Raw genomic sequence first — 14,428 nt, 5'->3', positions numbered from 1 at the left:
TAAACACAAAGGGGTCAGAAAAAAAAGAATAATTGCACCCTCTACTGCAGTCGACCTCAAACTTGATTCAAACACAGCTGGTGCTGGTCTGAATTAGAGTCAGTATTCTTAGAAAGAAGCATCGGTAACAATACTTTCTTTGATTTTATGACATTTTTAGCAGTATTCACTAAAATAAAACCAAGTAGTAGATAATTAGATAAAATAACCTTAAGTCACAACAGTGTTGATTTGGATATATCAAAACAAACAGCGTAGTTATTAGGAATAATTAGAACCCACCAATTCTGTCATTCCAGATCATTGAAAAAACTACTTTGATAATTACCACTGTTTCAATATTGAAAGACCAATATTTAATTGACAGACAGACAGACAGACAGACAGACAGATAGAACCAGTTTCATCAAGAGGGGCTGTGCAAATTCAATATCATCAAATATTTTATGTCCACATTGTTTTATTTTCTTTGCCAACATCACAAGCTCATGTCCTTCAGTACCTGTCTTACTTAATTTGCTATAGAGATAGGCAGCCTTCACTGCAAGCTAATCAAATATATTCAATGTGCAGCCCATCATTATAAAAGTAAAGTGTATTTTAATGCCACTTAAAATTATGATGAACTTGGCCAATAATCAAATTAAATGTGACAGAATCCATTCATTAATTCTTGACTTTTATGTTTACTGAAGTAGTCTGAAATGTATACAAAGCACCGGGTACAAATTGAAAGTTTTCATATTATAATATTTGGAAAACATTCATTCAAACTGATAACTACCCATTACTATCTCATATTGAAGTTGTAAAATTAGACATTATAAGACGATGGTTCATGAAAGAAAATGCTCATCTAGCCTACCTGTTTTGCTTTTTGCTTTCCTCCCAAATAATGCAGAAGGTGGTTTGGCATCTTAAACTGACAGGTTGCACATCCAGACTCAACGTCAGCTCTGGTCAGCTAATTAAATGCCAGCAAATAACCATTCAAATGTCAAGCTGATAGAGACTGTACAGTTCTGGGCTGGCAAGCTCTCATTAGCAATTAAGATAGTACACATATGTTATGCACTGTAATTATATTTTAACTGTATCGTTACACATTAGTAGCATTTATTTAATTGTTACTTTATGAAATAAGCCTTTTTTTTGGTTTGAATTGCTACTCAGTAAAGAAATGTAGGCGTTTTTATGTCCACCTTGATAGGGAAATATAGTAGGTCTGAAGGAGAGTGGAGTCCATATATTACAAAGAGTCGCTAATCTTGACAAATGTGACATTTCCGAGAGCAGGTGATGAAAAACCTAACAGGAGCTTTTGTTCCACAGCACAATAATCAGTCATTCCCCGCTGTCACCTTCCACTCTCTCCCCATCTCTCCAACCTCAATCCTCCGCTGTTTCCTCTCTGTGATTTCTGCAGTCGGACACAGAGTTCTGGGACAAAATGCAGGCAGAGTGGGAAGAGCTGGCCCGACGAAACTGGCTGACAGAAAACGAGCAGGCACAGATACCCTCATCTGTTTCTCCACATGAGAAGGTTAGTATCATTTACAGGTCACACCAACCATTAACAGGATTTTTTTTGCAGATGGCACTAAAATAAAGATGATGTTAACAGGGAGTCACTGCTTTCCGTTCTAGTTGCATGCTAGCTCAGAAGGAGGCATTGTTCCATAGGTAATGACTATACAATCAGCAGGCCTTCCTTGGATGGTAAACATTTTTAATTAGAGCGGCACAAATTTCTCGCAATAGGATTTTACTTTCACGCGAATAGATGTCATGGTCTAAAAACACCACAATTCAGGACATCATAGTTATTCAATTGTTTTGATAAATGAACACAATTTTTGAAACTACTACAGCCAATGAGATTGGTGTACCGTTGAGTTGCTGTTCAGGTTAACCATTCAGACATTGTAGTCTATTTGAGAAGCCATAGTGGGTGTTACTGTTTGTTTTCTGATGCATTTATGCATTTACTGATGTATTTATTTCATATCACCACAGGGCAAATTAATAAAAACACTCATGTATGATTTTGACACATCGACATCTAATTTGTGATTTGGTATATTTAGTAAATCCATACATATTAATTGTTATAGAAACATGTATTGTTTATTTTATGCTTTGGTTTTACTATTGTATATCATTGAGACCCTATATAAAACAATTATTTTTAAGACTTTAAGATTTTTTTAAATTTGCCCAAACCAACACTGAACCCCAAAAGTCAAGGCATGAGTGAAGCAGCAACTTCTAGGTTCTGTAAAGGTGTTAAAAGAATTACGATCAAATCCTCAATTTTAGGTTGCAATAAGATCACAAAATATGGGAGACATTTTTCATTTCTTGGTGACAGACTCTTTTTACTTAATCATAGTCATGCAATCCAGAGTATGAAGATTTCTGGTTTCTAATGAGATGCCAAACTTATAACCAATATTATCGGATTGCAACACATGTAATAGGGCCTACTGTACGCCAGAGTAAGTCTGAACCATTCAACCATGAGCTGACCTTCCCATTTGAAGCAAACCCCATAAGATCAGTCTTGTGGGATTTACTGATTCCCAGCACAGACCCAGATCTTACAGAAAAAGCAGTTTCAAAGTCATTAAGCTCAAATGCATGCAACAGACGAGGGTCATCTAAGATAAAACATGCAAAGTTTAACATTTAGAGAGAACAGCAAAAACCCAAAGGAGCTATGCACAGGTTTGATGTGAGGCAAAAAGGGGTAAAAAATCAATTCCTCGTGTCGAGCTTTGCTTAAAAATCAACTGCATGCGATTGTTGCATTAGTGTACATTTTCATTTGAAGGAGAGTAACTGACATTGCCTCTGCCCTTGTTTTTGTTGTCTGTTTTTTTTCCCTTTGCTGACAGGGTTACTACTTCCACACAGATAACCCTTTTAAGGATTCGCCTAACGCGTTTGAGGAGGGACTGAAGAAATCTCGAGAAGGAGACTTGCAAAACGCCGTGCTTTTGCTGGAAGCCGCCGCCTTACAGGACCCTCATGACTCAGAGGTGAATTCATTTAGCACGCGCGCTTGAACTCTGGGTAACGCACATGCACACCTTGGTTTGTGTTTTGTTAGCGCTTTGCCCTATTTGTCTACCGAAGTTGTCCACGGGGACGTCCGTGTTTAAACGAGCATTTTATCTGGAGTGAAGGATGGAACATTTATTTTGTACAGATTCCCAGCAAAACTGCAGCCCAGCACGCGTGAACTAAACTGGATCAGCTGCGCACCTTAATCAAAGTCCAATGCCACTTACTCCACCTCATGCAGCGAGAAGCTGCAGAGGAAGAATGCCTGCCTGACCACAGGCTGTGTGAAGCTGATTTAGCAGGCAGCACCCACAGGCCTGGTGCTGATTGCCTGCAGCAAGAGTGTTTACTGTAGTAAAAATTCTCAACTTGCTCTTCATGAGAGCTTCCATTTGCCCAGCGAGCTGAATAATAGCTCATCCATAGTTTTTTTTTCTTTTTTTTAAATCTTCCCTTTTTCTAAAGAAGTGACCTCTTTGCGAGCTCAAAGAGTAAAGCCGTCACACAAATTGCTTTCAGAGTCTCCTGGAACATGCAGAAATGTGCCAGTTATTCCAAGGAGAGGATTATCCTGGGGTGTATGGAACTAATAGGATTCCAAAATTCCTCTTGGGGTGTTTAGTGGCTTATTGCCCCACCGTGAATCATTCAGAAATAATGTCGGCCCTCGTTTGAAAGAGTCAAGCAAAACAGCATCGTCAGAGATTAGCTTCCGAAGAAGTTAATGAATGTGCCCTTAGATACACGCACAACAGAGAGGCGTAATCTCGTAAAAATCACTTCCTGGATTTTTTTTTTTTGTTACGTCAGTTTTGTTGACCTGGTACACACGTGCCAGACCCCACAGACGGTCACAATTTAAGTTTACCTCTGTTTAAGATTAAATTTGAAGAAAAGCCTTCAGAATAGTTAGTCATTCAGTGCAGAAATTGTTGGATTTAAAGTGCTTTCTAAAAGCATTCATACCATTTTTACCTTTTGTAATTCAAATTTTGTCAGGTTACAATCAACTATTTAATGTGGGGATCTATTGCTATAGACCAAGACATAAGTATAGCACCTAATTGTAAAGCCGGGGTTCCAAATGCCTCTTTCATTACAAAATTACAAACATTCCTGACTCTAACTTCTAGATAACCTACATTTTTACACAATTTGAGGCTTTGCAGTTCAATGTTCTGGAACATGCTTGAATCGTACTCTGGTCTGTTGTGTTCTTGTCAAATAAGTAATAGAGTTTTGTAGGCTTAAATGTAGACCCTTTAAAGTACAGTTTGTGATCTTTGGTGCAATTTTTTAATTCAAAGAAATACAGTTTAAGAGTGTTGTTGATATTTTAGATCCAAATTAAATACAGGTTTTCACAGCCTGGATTTAAAGTTGGCTAGTGATCAAAAAGATAAAATTAGTCGTTGTTATTCCTCACTCTGTATCTAGTCCGTAAACACATTACTGATATGAAAATGTTAAAATCAAGATATGAAGTGACAAATCAAAAATACCTCGTGTTTAATTATTTGAAAACAATGTGAAAACCGCTTTACTTGTCAAGCGTCGTTGTATTGCACACAAGGAAAAAGGTCAGTAAAAATCAAACAAGTTTCCATACTTTTTTTATTTTCAGTACTAGAAAATCATGAATTTCAAACTTTTTAAGACTGCATAAGAGACTTTTTCATAAAAAAAAAAATCTACAAATTATAATTAAAGTAAAGTGTTGCATGCATTTCTATCCACCAACTCCATGAGGCGACTGGCTGCACTGGATTTTATTTTAGGTGTATGTAAGTAAGGCTAAATTCAAATAGATCCTATACTTTTCAGATTTCTATTTCTTAAAAATGCTGCAAAGTAAAGTAAATCTGTAAAACCAACTTCTACCTCTCTTCTACCAGTCTCTTTACGGACTGGTAAAAAAAAAAAAAAAAAACTGTTTCTCTGTGAACGAAAAAAGATAAGACTCTTTGAAATTTGCCTAAGAATTCATTATACTTGTCACTGAGTTGGAAGCCAAAGCTGACTGCACCCCATTAGTCTGTGGCTGATTAATTTGGCTCGCTCTGTTCCTTCACGTCGCAAGCATTAAGCCTGGGTAAAAATTGCCAACACAGCATTTTATGTGTTTGGCTGTATTACTTTTTAAGTGTTTTATTACTGCAAAGTAGATTAGGACACAGCATTCAGATTATCTTCATATTTACACGTTCTTGAAATACAAACTGTCTTCAGATGTCTACATTAAAACATTTTTCTTTTGCACTTTTAATTTCCTAGACTCCCTATAATTTTTAAACCTCCATCCATTCATTGTCTTCCGCTTTTCCAAAATCGGGTCACGGGGGCTACATGTCCAGACAGGGAAACCCAGACATCCCTCTCCCCAGCAACATCTTCCAGCTCATTCTGGAGTATCCCAAGGCGCTCCCAGGCAAGATGCGATATAAAGTCCTTCCAGCAAGTTCTGGGTCTTCCCCAGGATCTCCTCCTTGTGCGATGTGCCCAGAAAACCCCCAATGGTGGCCCACAGGGGACATCCTGATCAGATGGCCGAACCACCCTTAAATGACCCCTTTGGACGCGGAGAAGCAGCAGCTCTACCTTAGAGCTCCTCACCCCATCTCTAAGGCTGAGCCCAGCTACTCACTGGACGAAGCTCCTTTCGGCCGCTTGTATCCAAGATCTCCTTCTTTCAGTCATGATCCACACCTCATGACCATAAGTTAGGATCGGAACGTAGATGGGCCGGTAAATCGAGAGCTTTGCTTCTTGGCTAAGCTCCTTCTTTACCACAACAAACTGGAGCAGTGCCTGCATTAATGCAGATGCAAACCCCCAAGCTGTCTGTCCATCTCTCGCTCCATCCTATCGTCACTCCCGAACAAGACACCAAGATAATTAAACTCCTCCACTTGAGGCAGAGACTGACCCCCAACCCAGAGTGGGCAATCCACCATAAAAACTTCGGTTAATTGAAATAGCAGGATGTAATATGTTATCTTGAAATGTTACTGTTTCAGGTAATCGTCCTTATTCACATGGATGGTTGCTACTGAACCAGAACGCTGCTGCTGGCATCCTCCAAAACCAAGAAGAACTAAGACAGTAGAGCACATCACCCCAGTTCTGAAATCTTTACATTGGCTCCCTGTATCTCAGACAATAGGCTTCAAAATACTTCTGTTAGTTTACAAATCCCTGACTGGCTCAGCACGAAAACACATTAAAGATGTGTTGTTGTTCTATAACCCTCTGACCACTCTGGTTCAAGTTGGCTCTATAGGCCCAGAATCAGAACCAAACATGGTTAGGCTCCACTAATCTGGACCCAACTTCCAGAAAACTGCAAAATGCTGAAACCCTGAGTTATTAAGGTTAAAACCCCATTTGTAAGAATTGTCTTTGACTCTTCTTTATTTAAACCACCAATTGAAACATTGCTGAATCACTCTGTAGTCCAGATTTTCTTTACTTTCCGTTATGATGCTACTGCAATGTACTTTTTATGTGTTTTTCTTTTCCTGTTTTCATTAAAGCACTTTTAATTCTCTTGTTGCTGAAATATGCAACACAAATAAACTTGCCTTCCCTTGCAACATTTTCCACATGGTATGTTAAAGTAAATCTGATGTCTGCTATGAAATTGCTGCACATCAATAACTGATTTCTCTCCATCCTGCAGAAGTATGATGAAGGACTCCTATATTTGATACATTGGAGCTTTGGTGTTTCTGTAATAACAATTCACTGTCTAACAAGCAAACATTTCCCACAGCAGGTTGGATTCAATTATGGCCATTTACTGAATGAAGATTTTTAACCATGAATTACCCAAATGAGACGTGAGGAAAAGTGGAGAAGTTAGATTAATAAAACAAAAAAACTCAAATGTACACTTCTTTTAGCCAAGAGAAATGTAAAACTCAACCGGGATTGTTGATATGCGCTGGAGCTCATCTGGGGCAGGCAATCTGAAGCAGCTGCATCATTTTCCCTATGACAGATCTCAGTTATTTATTCCTTCTGTGTTCGAACCCCCCGAGAAGACAAGCTGTGGTGTTTCTATCCCGCTATTTACTGATATCTGTATTCTCTTTTTCCCTACAGGCTTGGCATGTGTTGGGGACCACGCAGGCTGAAAATGAAAATGAGCAGGCGGCAATCGTCTCCCTCCAAAGGTAACGAGAAACATCTGAGCTCAGTTCTGATTTCAAATCTAAACAGTTTAACAGAAGAACCTGATGTTATATTTGCTAATAGGTTTAATCAACCTGTCTGACAAATATATGCAAAAAGAATAGCCACGAAGACCAGACTGTGGACCTGAAATTCTAGCCAGACACTGAGTTGCCTTTAAAGGTTTATGAAACAAGAAACCTGGATGCAGTCAGATAACTTCTGCAAAACAAGCTGAGGAGCTAGATAGAACGGCAGAGATGAATGCGTAATCCAATGGTTTTAAACTGAAATGCTCGAGGGACGGTGTCCTGAAACCTTTAGATGTGTGCCTTGCCCTCCGCGCCTAAATCAAATGGCTAAACTAGCTCACTAGCATTTAGTCAGGCTCCGCAGAGTTCAGCTAATGAGCTCATATCGGAGCTAAAGTGGGGCCATAAAGTTTGCTCAAAGAAAAAAATTATTTATATGAAACATAAAAGTTTGTTCAAAAGAAAAAAATAAATTCTCCCCCTGCTCCCTCAAAAGTTTTTTTTTTTTTTTTTTTTGAAAACTGGAAAAATGTTTTGCAACTAAAAAAAAAAAAATGTTCAAACTGAAAAAAGTTTTGCAACTGACAAAAAAGATGTGGAACTGTAAATAAAAAAAAATTTAAAACTACTTTTCAGATTCAAGTTTTTTTCCGGCACTTGCAGATTTTATGTTTTCGGTTTCAAATTTCTGGCCCTGTTTTGGCGTCATGAATGACAGCAAGGTCATATTTTCTCCTCCGAGATTTACGTTGTCTGAGATGCTTCTATCGGTGAAGCAAAATATCTTTCAAAACCAATCACATACATATAGAATATCAATGATGTCACGGATAATTCCGGTTCCCACGGTCCCTGAATGCAACAGCTGGGAATATGTTGTTCAGCCGCTGTGTTGAGCTATCAGTCATGATTCCACAACCTCGTGATCTGAAGCCCCGCCCCCCACGCCAAAACGGAGCAACAAGTTTGAAGCCAAAAATATATAATCTGCAAGTGCAGGAGAAAAAAAAATATTATTTTTCCAGTTTGACATTTTTTATTTTTCAGTTGCAAAACTTTTTCCAGTTTTCAAATTCTTAGGGGGGGATCGAGATCGAGATAGAAAGGCACCAATACTTGTGAAAGGCATTTGCAAAAGTATTCATGTCCCTTGAAACTTTTTCACATATTGTGACATATCAACCCCAAGTTCAATGTATTTTCTTGGTATTTCACGTGATAGACCAACACAAAGTAGCATACAGTTACACCATGAGGAAATAATACTTTTTAAAATGTTTTACAAATAAAAATCAAAAGACTGTTGTACATTTGTATTCAGCCCCCCCAAGTGAATGCTTTGTAGAACCACCAATTGGCCCACTATTTAGGCCCATATCATGGGGATCCTTAGTCATCTACAGAAAGAAAATTATGGCATTTTTTAAACTGAAAACTTTGACTGGACTACTTTAACATATGAACATTCTTTAATCTGAAATAAGCTCTGTTTGTATGTTCAGGTTTCTCATGCTTGAAGGTAAGGAAAGTTTATTTGTATGGTACACAGGGCATTTAATAGTGTGTTGTAGGAGAAAGTAATACTCATGAGGCGGACCCCTGCACCCGTCAAGTCTTTCGGAGCAACTTAGAGATTTTTTTTTTTAGGATTTCTCTGTATTTAGCTTGTCTAGCTTCCAATCCACTCTGACCACCTTCCCTGCCAACGCTGAGCAAAAGCATCCCCAAAGGAGGATGCCACCTCAGAACAGCTATATTTATGCTGAGATTAAATCACAAACAGTTGCACTGCATTAACCAATTACCTGACTTGTGAAGGAAATTGGTTGCATTTTATTCGAGGGGTATCAAGGTAAAAGGGGCTGATTGCAAATGGAAACTTCATTTTGGATGTTACTACTTTTCAGATTTTTATTTGTTGAATGAATAAAAACATATGTACAGTTGTGTGCTACGTTGTGTTGGTCTATCACATAGGATAGCATTTAATACATTAAAAGATGTGGCTGTAACTTGACAAAATGATAGAAAGTGATACAGCTATGAATGCCTCTGCGAGCATTCATAGCGCCGAGCGCCGAGGAGTGTAAGGCTTCCACTAGTTTGCTATTGAACTGCCTTAAACCAGCTATTGAAAGGACAATTTCTGTAATTTTTTTCTATTCTTAAAATAGAGAAACCCCGCATGGACAGTGATTGCAAAAGTCAGGGTGCTGACTGGAGCACTCAATAGGAGGTGGCCCAGTTTCATTCATAACTCTGCCGAGGGTAGACGAAAATTGCACCTTTCCCAGAGTGTGAACACTGACAAGTCAAGTGGAAACGCTGTTGAGGAGAAATAATCCATTTTTTTCCAGGTGTTTCATGAACTGTCTTTTTTTGTCAAATAAACAAGCTTTTAAATATTTTACTCTCAGAAAGCAGATCTTTTAATATATTTTCTTCCTTAGTAACTTTCAAAGTTCAGGTTGTTTGCTGGCTTGATGTTTATTTATTATTATGTAATCACTCCATCTGTGACTAGTAGTTTGGTCTGAAGTGAGTTTTTTTTTTTGCTGGCATTAGTCCTATTGTTGCTACCCTGTTTTTAATCAACTGGCAGCCATTGTGCTGCTATTTTGCAACTAATTACAAAAAGATACTTTCTGTCTGTAATTGCATTTTTTTTTTTTTTTTTTTACTCTGAAGCATCTAGTATCCACCGTTCTGCACAACACATGCACTCATTGTGAGTGGCTAAATAAGTCAAGACATGAATGGTTGATTCCCAGACATGACAACCGGTTCAGTCACAGACAAATCGTGGAAATAAAAGTGTGAAGAAATACAGATGACCTGGGTTTGTTTCTCGTTTATTTTTTAATTTTTCAAGACACATTCGTTTAAGTGCTCTGTGAATTCAAACACCGTCGACAAGCATTTGTGCAAGCCTCGCCAAGAACACTGCCCAGCAGGAGGCTGAAATAATTTAGTTGGTCTGGGATTATGATGGTTTTAAGGAAGTTGGCAGATCAGCTGCCACAAATCAGGCTTGAATGTTGATGAAAGCCAAATCTTGTTCTGGCCTCTCACCTAGTCTCTTAAATAATCCAAGTCCTTCAATCTAACTCTGTTATGTTGTACTTTCCTTTCCAATTACAAAGCCAACCAAAGATCTGGAAAGAAACTATTTTAGTGGTGTATTTTGAAGATGTAACTACAATAATCACGGCAGAGACACTTTCAATCTCCTGTAACAACCCCAAATGAGAGTTTGCATAAATGCAAAGCTAATTCAAATCAACCAGGTGTGGGCAGCATGGAAAAACCTGCTCTTCTGTAGAGGATGCAGGGCAAAAGAGGTGCAGTTCATCCGTGCCTGATGTTGCTCTGCTCTGACTGGTCCCAATTAATGTTTGTCACATCTAAATTTCTCTTTGAAGTCACGCTTTACACCATCTCTCCTTGCACATGCTTGGATCTTGTCTTTGTCCAGGTGTTTGGAGCTCCACCCAAATAACCTACCGGCCCTCATGGCTCTGGCTGTGAGCCTGACCAACACTGGTATGCGTCATGACGCCTGTGATGCCCTCCTACGCTGGTTGAAACACAATCCCAAGTACAAGCACCTGCTGAAGGCTAAATCCCATCTAATGGGCTCCCCGAATTCTCAGCGCAGGATGTCTTATGCTCTCAATGCGGGCAGACATGACAGGTAGAGAACCTAAACTGTTTTCTGTCACCACAGATGCAATGATTATAGACCACTGTGCTGTATAAGAGCACAGTCTCTCAGGCACTCGTTTTACAGTAAACAAGCTGATAATGTGTTTTAAAAAGAAAAAATTTATTTTCTTTCTTTATCGGAGAAGTGGCTCTGATGACAGGTTTTATTTTATGATCGCATTTTATGTTGTCTTTTTATGGTCATTTATTTTTTTTAAATAAGCAATGCAATGGATGACATAGACAAACTCTATTGTCATTCAGCTGCACATTCACAATGTACATTTGAGTGAAAGTTTATTGCAAGACCCCATGTAAAAACAGAAGACAAAAGAGAAACATTATTATATAAGTATTTGTCATTTGTCAGGAATATAGCTGCAAATCAATAAAAAGACATCTTATAAATACAGAAAATTATGTGCAAGACTTGCAAAAAAATTATATGAATAGTGCAAGTATATGTAGCAGCAGGAAGAACTGCAACAATGGAGGGACTATATGTTATGATGCAGATAGTACAGTATATTTTTTTATTGTATTTTCCTCATAATGCCATATTTTAAATCTTGTTTCAATCCTTGAAAGGGTCAAAGAAAAATATCAATAACTTGAAGGCATTATGGAAAATATTACAGAGAAAACTACAATCAGAGCAGAATATCTGCTTGTTCCGATGCCTCAGAGTGTACCTGTAACCTGTAAAAGTTTTTGTCCTGTGAGTAAATTTCTTCTTAGAAAATTCTAATGCGTGGCAAGTATACAAAGAAATAAAGGGCAGTTTATAGGGAGGATCCAGAGGGAAAAAACGGCCAACTATAACTATGTTTAAAAGGACAAAAGTAATCAAAATAAATGGCCGATCGGAATAAAAAAATGTCATATAAACAAGCCAATTAAAATATTGTGATCAGATTAAGTTCAATCGAAATGAAATTGTAATCCAAATGACAGTGGTGTTTATGCCAATTGGTAATTCAATCAACGTGCATGTAAACATATATAACCGCTTGTCAGGCTCAAGTTATTTCGAATTTGGCAAACCAAACTTAGTGTACATGTGCACCCGATGCAAACATGACGTATTTCCGCGTTGTTGAGTTGCAGAAATAAGTCAGGAAGCAAAACTGTTAGGGCTCCCGATACAACCTTTCTGTTCTAACAAATAAAAAAGCTCAAAATTGTTGCTTACTCAGTAACATTTCAACCGTAATTAGAACATTGTGCAAGTTCATCCTGGGCGCTCTGAAGACAAACAAACTCGTATGATACTATTTTGTTTGCTATTTTTTGTTGTTCAGCAAAGACCTTCTTCTGTTTTTTTTAGGGGAATTTGATAACTGCGCATGTCAGAGTGGTTCTATTTTGAATAAAGCTAGGTGCATATCACACACATTATGATCAGATCAATTGATTGTGTGCCCATATAAACGATACAATCTGATTATTTAATCTGAATACATTTTCATCTGATCGAAATTTTGTGCTCGTAAACATAGCTAGTGAACTTCAATACTGAGGGAAGTGAGTAGAAAGTGTGATAATCAGAGGATAATGAGGAGCACCTGAGGCAGAAAGTAAGCAGGGAGGCTGATTAATTATCAAAGAGGAGCTGAACTAAAAGACACCGGGAAACTTCTCACCAAAGGAAAAAGATAAACACTGAACAGAGAGAAATGCATCCAATGACACAAAAGAGCAGAACACAAGAATAAACTAAGAAACTGAACCCAAAAGCATGCCAAGGGGTAATGTGGCAAGACTAAAATGAAAATGAATGAACAAACAAATACTGAAAACATAAACAACAATAAAATCTAACACCCAGAGACAGTTTTAGAGTCCCCTTTGCCTTAATGTTATTGGTAAACCTATTTTTAAGAAAAAAAAATAACCCATACATGGTGTTAGTTAAGTTTAGTGGTAGAATGTCAAACACAAACCTAAGAGCATCCATCTTGTTAAATAGCTCTCGCTGTTAGGGAAGACAGACTGTCCACTTCATGTTTAATCCAATGGATGAGGTCGTTACGTATATCAGATTCTAAAAGTCTAACTTTTTTCCCAATGTAAAGCAAAACTTTATCAATCATTAATCGTCTAGCCTGTGCAGAGAGATACAGGTAGAACCAATTACCGCGCTGTTCCCTTTGGACAATGCTCCATGGGCCTTTTCATTTCTGCTGGACATACTATTTCTCTTACTTTAACCTTCCTATGCCCCCTCAGCGTCATTCTTCTTTCTAAGATGTCTCTGCTTTGCCATCCTTCCTTTTCTTATGTTCTTCTCATTGGAATCTTAAATTGTGAACTTTGATCTTAATCTGGAACTTTAGAGACAGATGACCACTGAAGACAACATGTGTCCCTGTACATCAGATGTTCCGAATGTATCTAAAGCAGCGGTGTCCAAACTTTTCGGCTATTGGGCCAAAATTGTTCAATCGAAAGCGCTCAATGGTCAAAAAATAACATAAAAATACTAACCCTGCCCAACAAAACATGATCCATCCATCCATTGCATTTTCTGACCCACTTAATCCCAGATGGGGTCGCAGGGGTTGCTGGTGCCTATCTCCACAAAATATGATAATTCTAAGAAAAGATATTAAACTGTATTTAGCCTATTTTATTAAATGACTTCAATCAGATTTTAATGCACCAAAGTCTGCATTTGAGTAAAAATTGGCCTATTTACTATGATATTAAAGCATTTGTAAAACGTGTGCTAATTAAAAAATACATTCAATAAAATATTTGATTGTCTATAGTAAATTTACCTTAATCAAAAGTAAAAAGTTTCCATCTGCAAAAAGCCACCAGCGTGGATCGACCAAATCTTTCTTGAAATTCAGTTTGAGGGCCGCACAAAATCAGCACAGAGGCCACGAATGGCCCCGGGCCACACTTTGGACACCCCTGATGTAAAGCAATAACAATTTTGATGCGTCACCACTTCTATTTCAGCAACTCTCTTTTTCTCTCCACCGCCTTATTTCCGTACCCTCGCATCACTTTCCTGCGGTCCATGAATGAGAGTTTACGTGCTGCTACATTGTACAGCGCAGCTCTACAGACTTCAGAGCGCTCACTCAGCACAGCCTTTAAATCACACTAATCCTGGTCTCTCCATGTGTGTCTGCTCGTGCGGGTCTCAGCTCACTGCTGCCAGAGGTCAAGGAGCTCTTCCTGGAAGCAGCTCAGAACAACTCGGACAGCATCGACCCAGATCTACAGACAGGCCTCGGGGTGCTCTTCAACCTCAGCGGAGAGTTCAACAAAGCTGTGGAGGCTTTCAATACGGCCCTGTCAGTGCGGCCCGAGGTAGGAAAACCCTCAAAGTCTCTCTCTCTCTCTCGCGCTCTCTCTCTCTCAACTTTAGAAAATATGCAGACTAAACAGGGCTGAACTCTAAAAATGTTCATTGCTGATTCAAATATATGGGCGTATGA

At 38.5% G+C, this 14,428-nt stretch overlaps 1 protein-coding gene across 4 annotated transcripts in view; it reads left to right on the top strand.

Moving 5' to 3' along the window:
- pex5la (peroxisomal biogenesis factor 5-like a) overlaps nucleotides 1-14,428 on the top strand; it is a 117,663-nt gene that overhangs the window by 95,746 nt on the left and 7,489 nt on the right. For all 4 annotated transcript variants that reach the window (XM_036141170.1, XM_036141168.1, XM_012877931.3 and 1 more), the window contains 5 exons: nucleotides 1,427-1,543; nucleotides 2,898-3,041; nucleotides 7,171-7,241; nucleotides 10,747-10,965; nucleotides 14,135-14,300. In XM_036141170.1, the coding sequence (XP_035997063.1) occupies nucleotides 1,427-1,543; nucleotides 2,898-3,041; nucleotides 7,171-7,241; nucleotides 10,747-10,965; nucleotides 14,135-14,300 (717 nt within the window). The remainder of the gene's footprint in view (nucleotides 1-1,426; nucleotides 1,544-2,897; nucleotides 3,042-7,170; nucleotides 7,242-10,746; nucleotides 10,966-14,134; nucleotides 14,301-14,428) is intronic.

The sequence above is a fragment of the Fundulus heteroclitus genome, chromosome 9 (assembly GCF_011125445.2).
Source record: "Fundulus heteroclitus isolate FHET01 chromosome 9, MU-UCD_Fhet_4.1, whole genome shotgun sequence".
Classification (NCBI taxonomy): domain Eukaryota; kingdom Metazoa; phylum Chordata; class Actinopteri; order Cyprinodontiformes; family Fundulidae; genus Fundulus; species Fundulus heteroclitus.
This window is presented reverse-complemented; position numbering and strand designations above follow the sequence as displayed.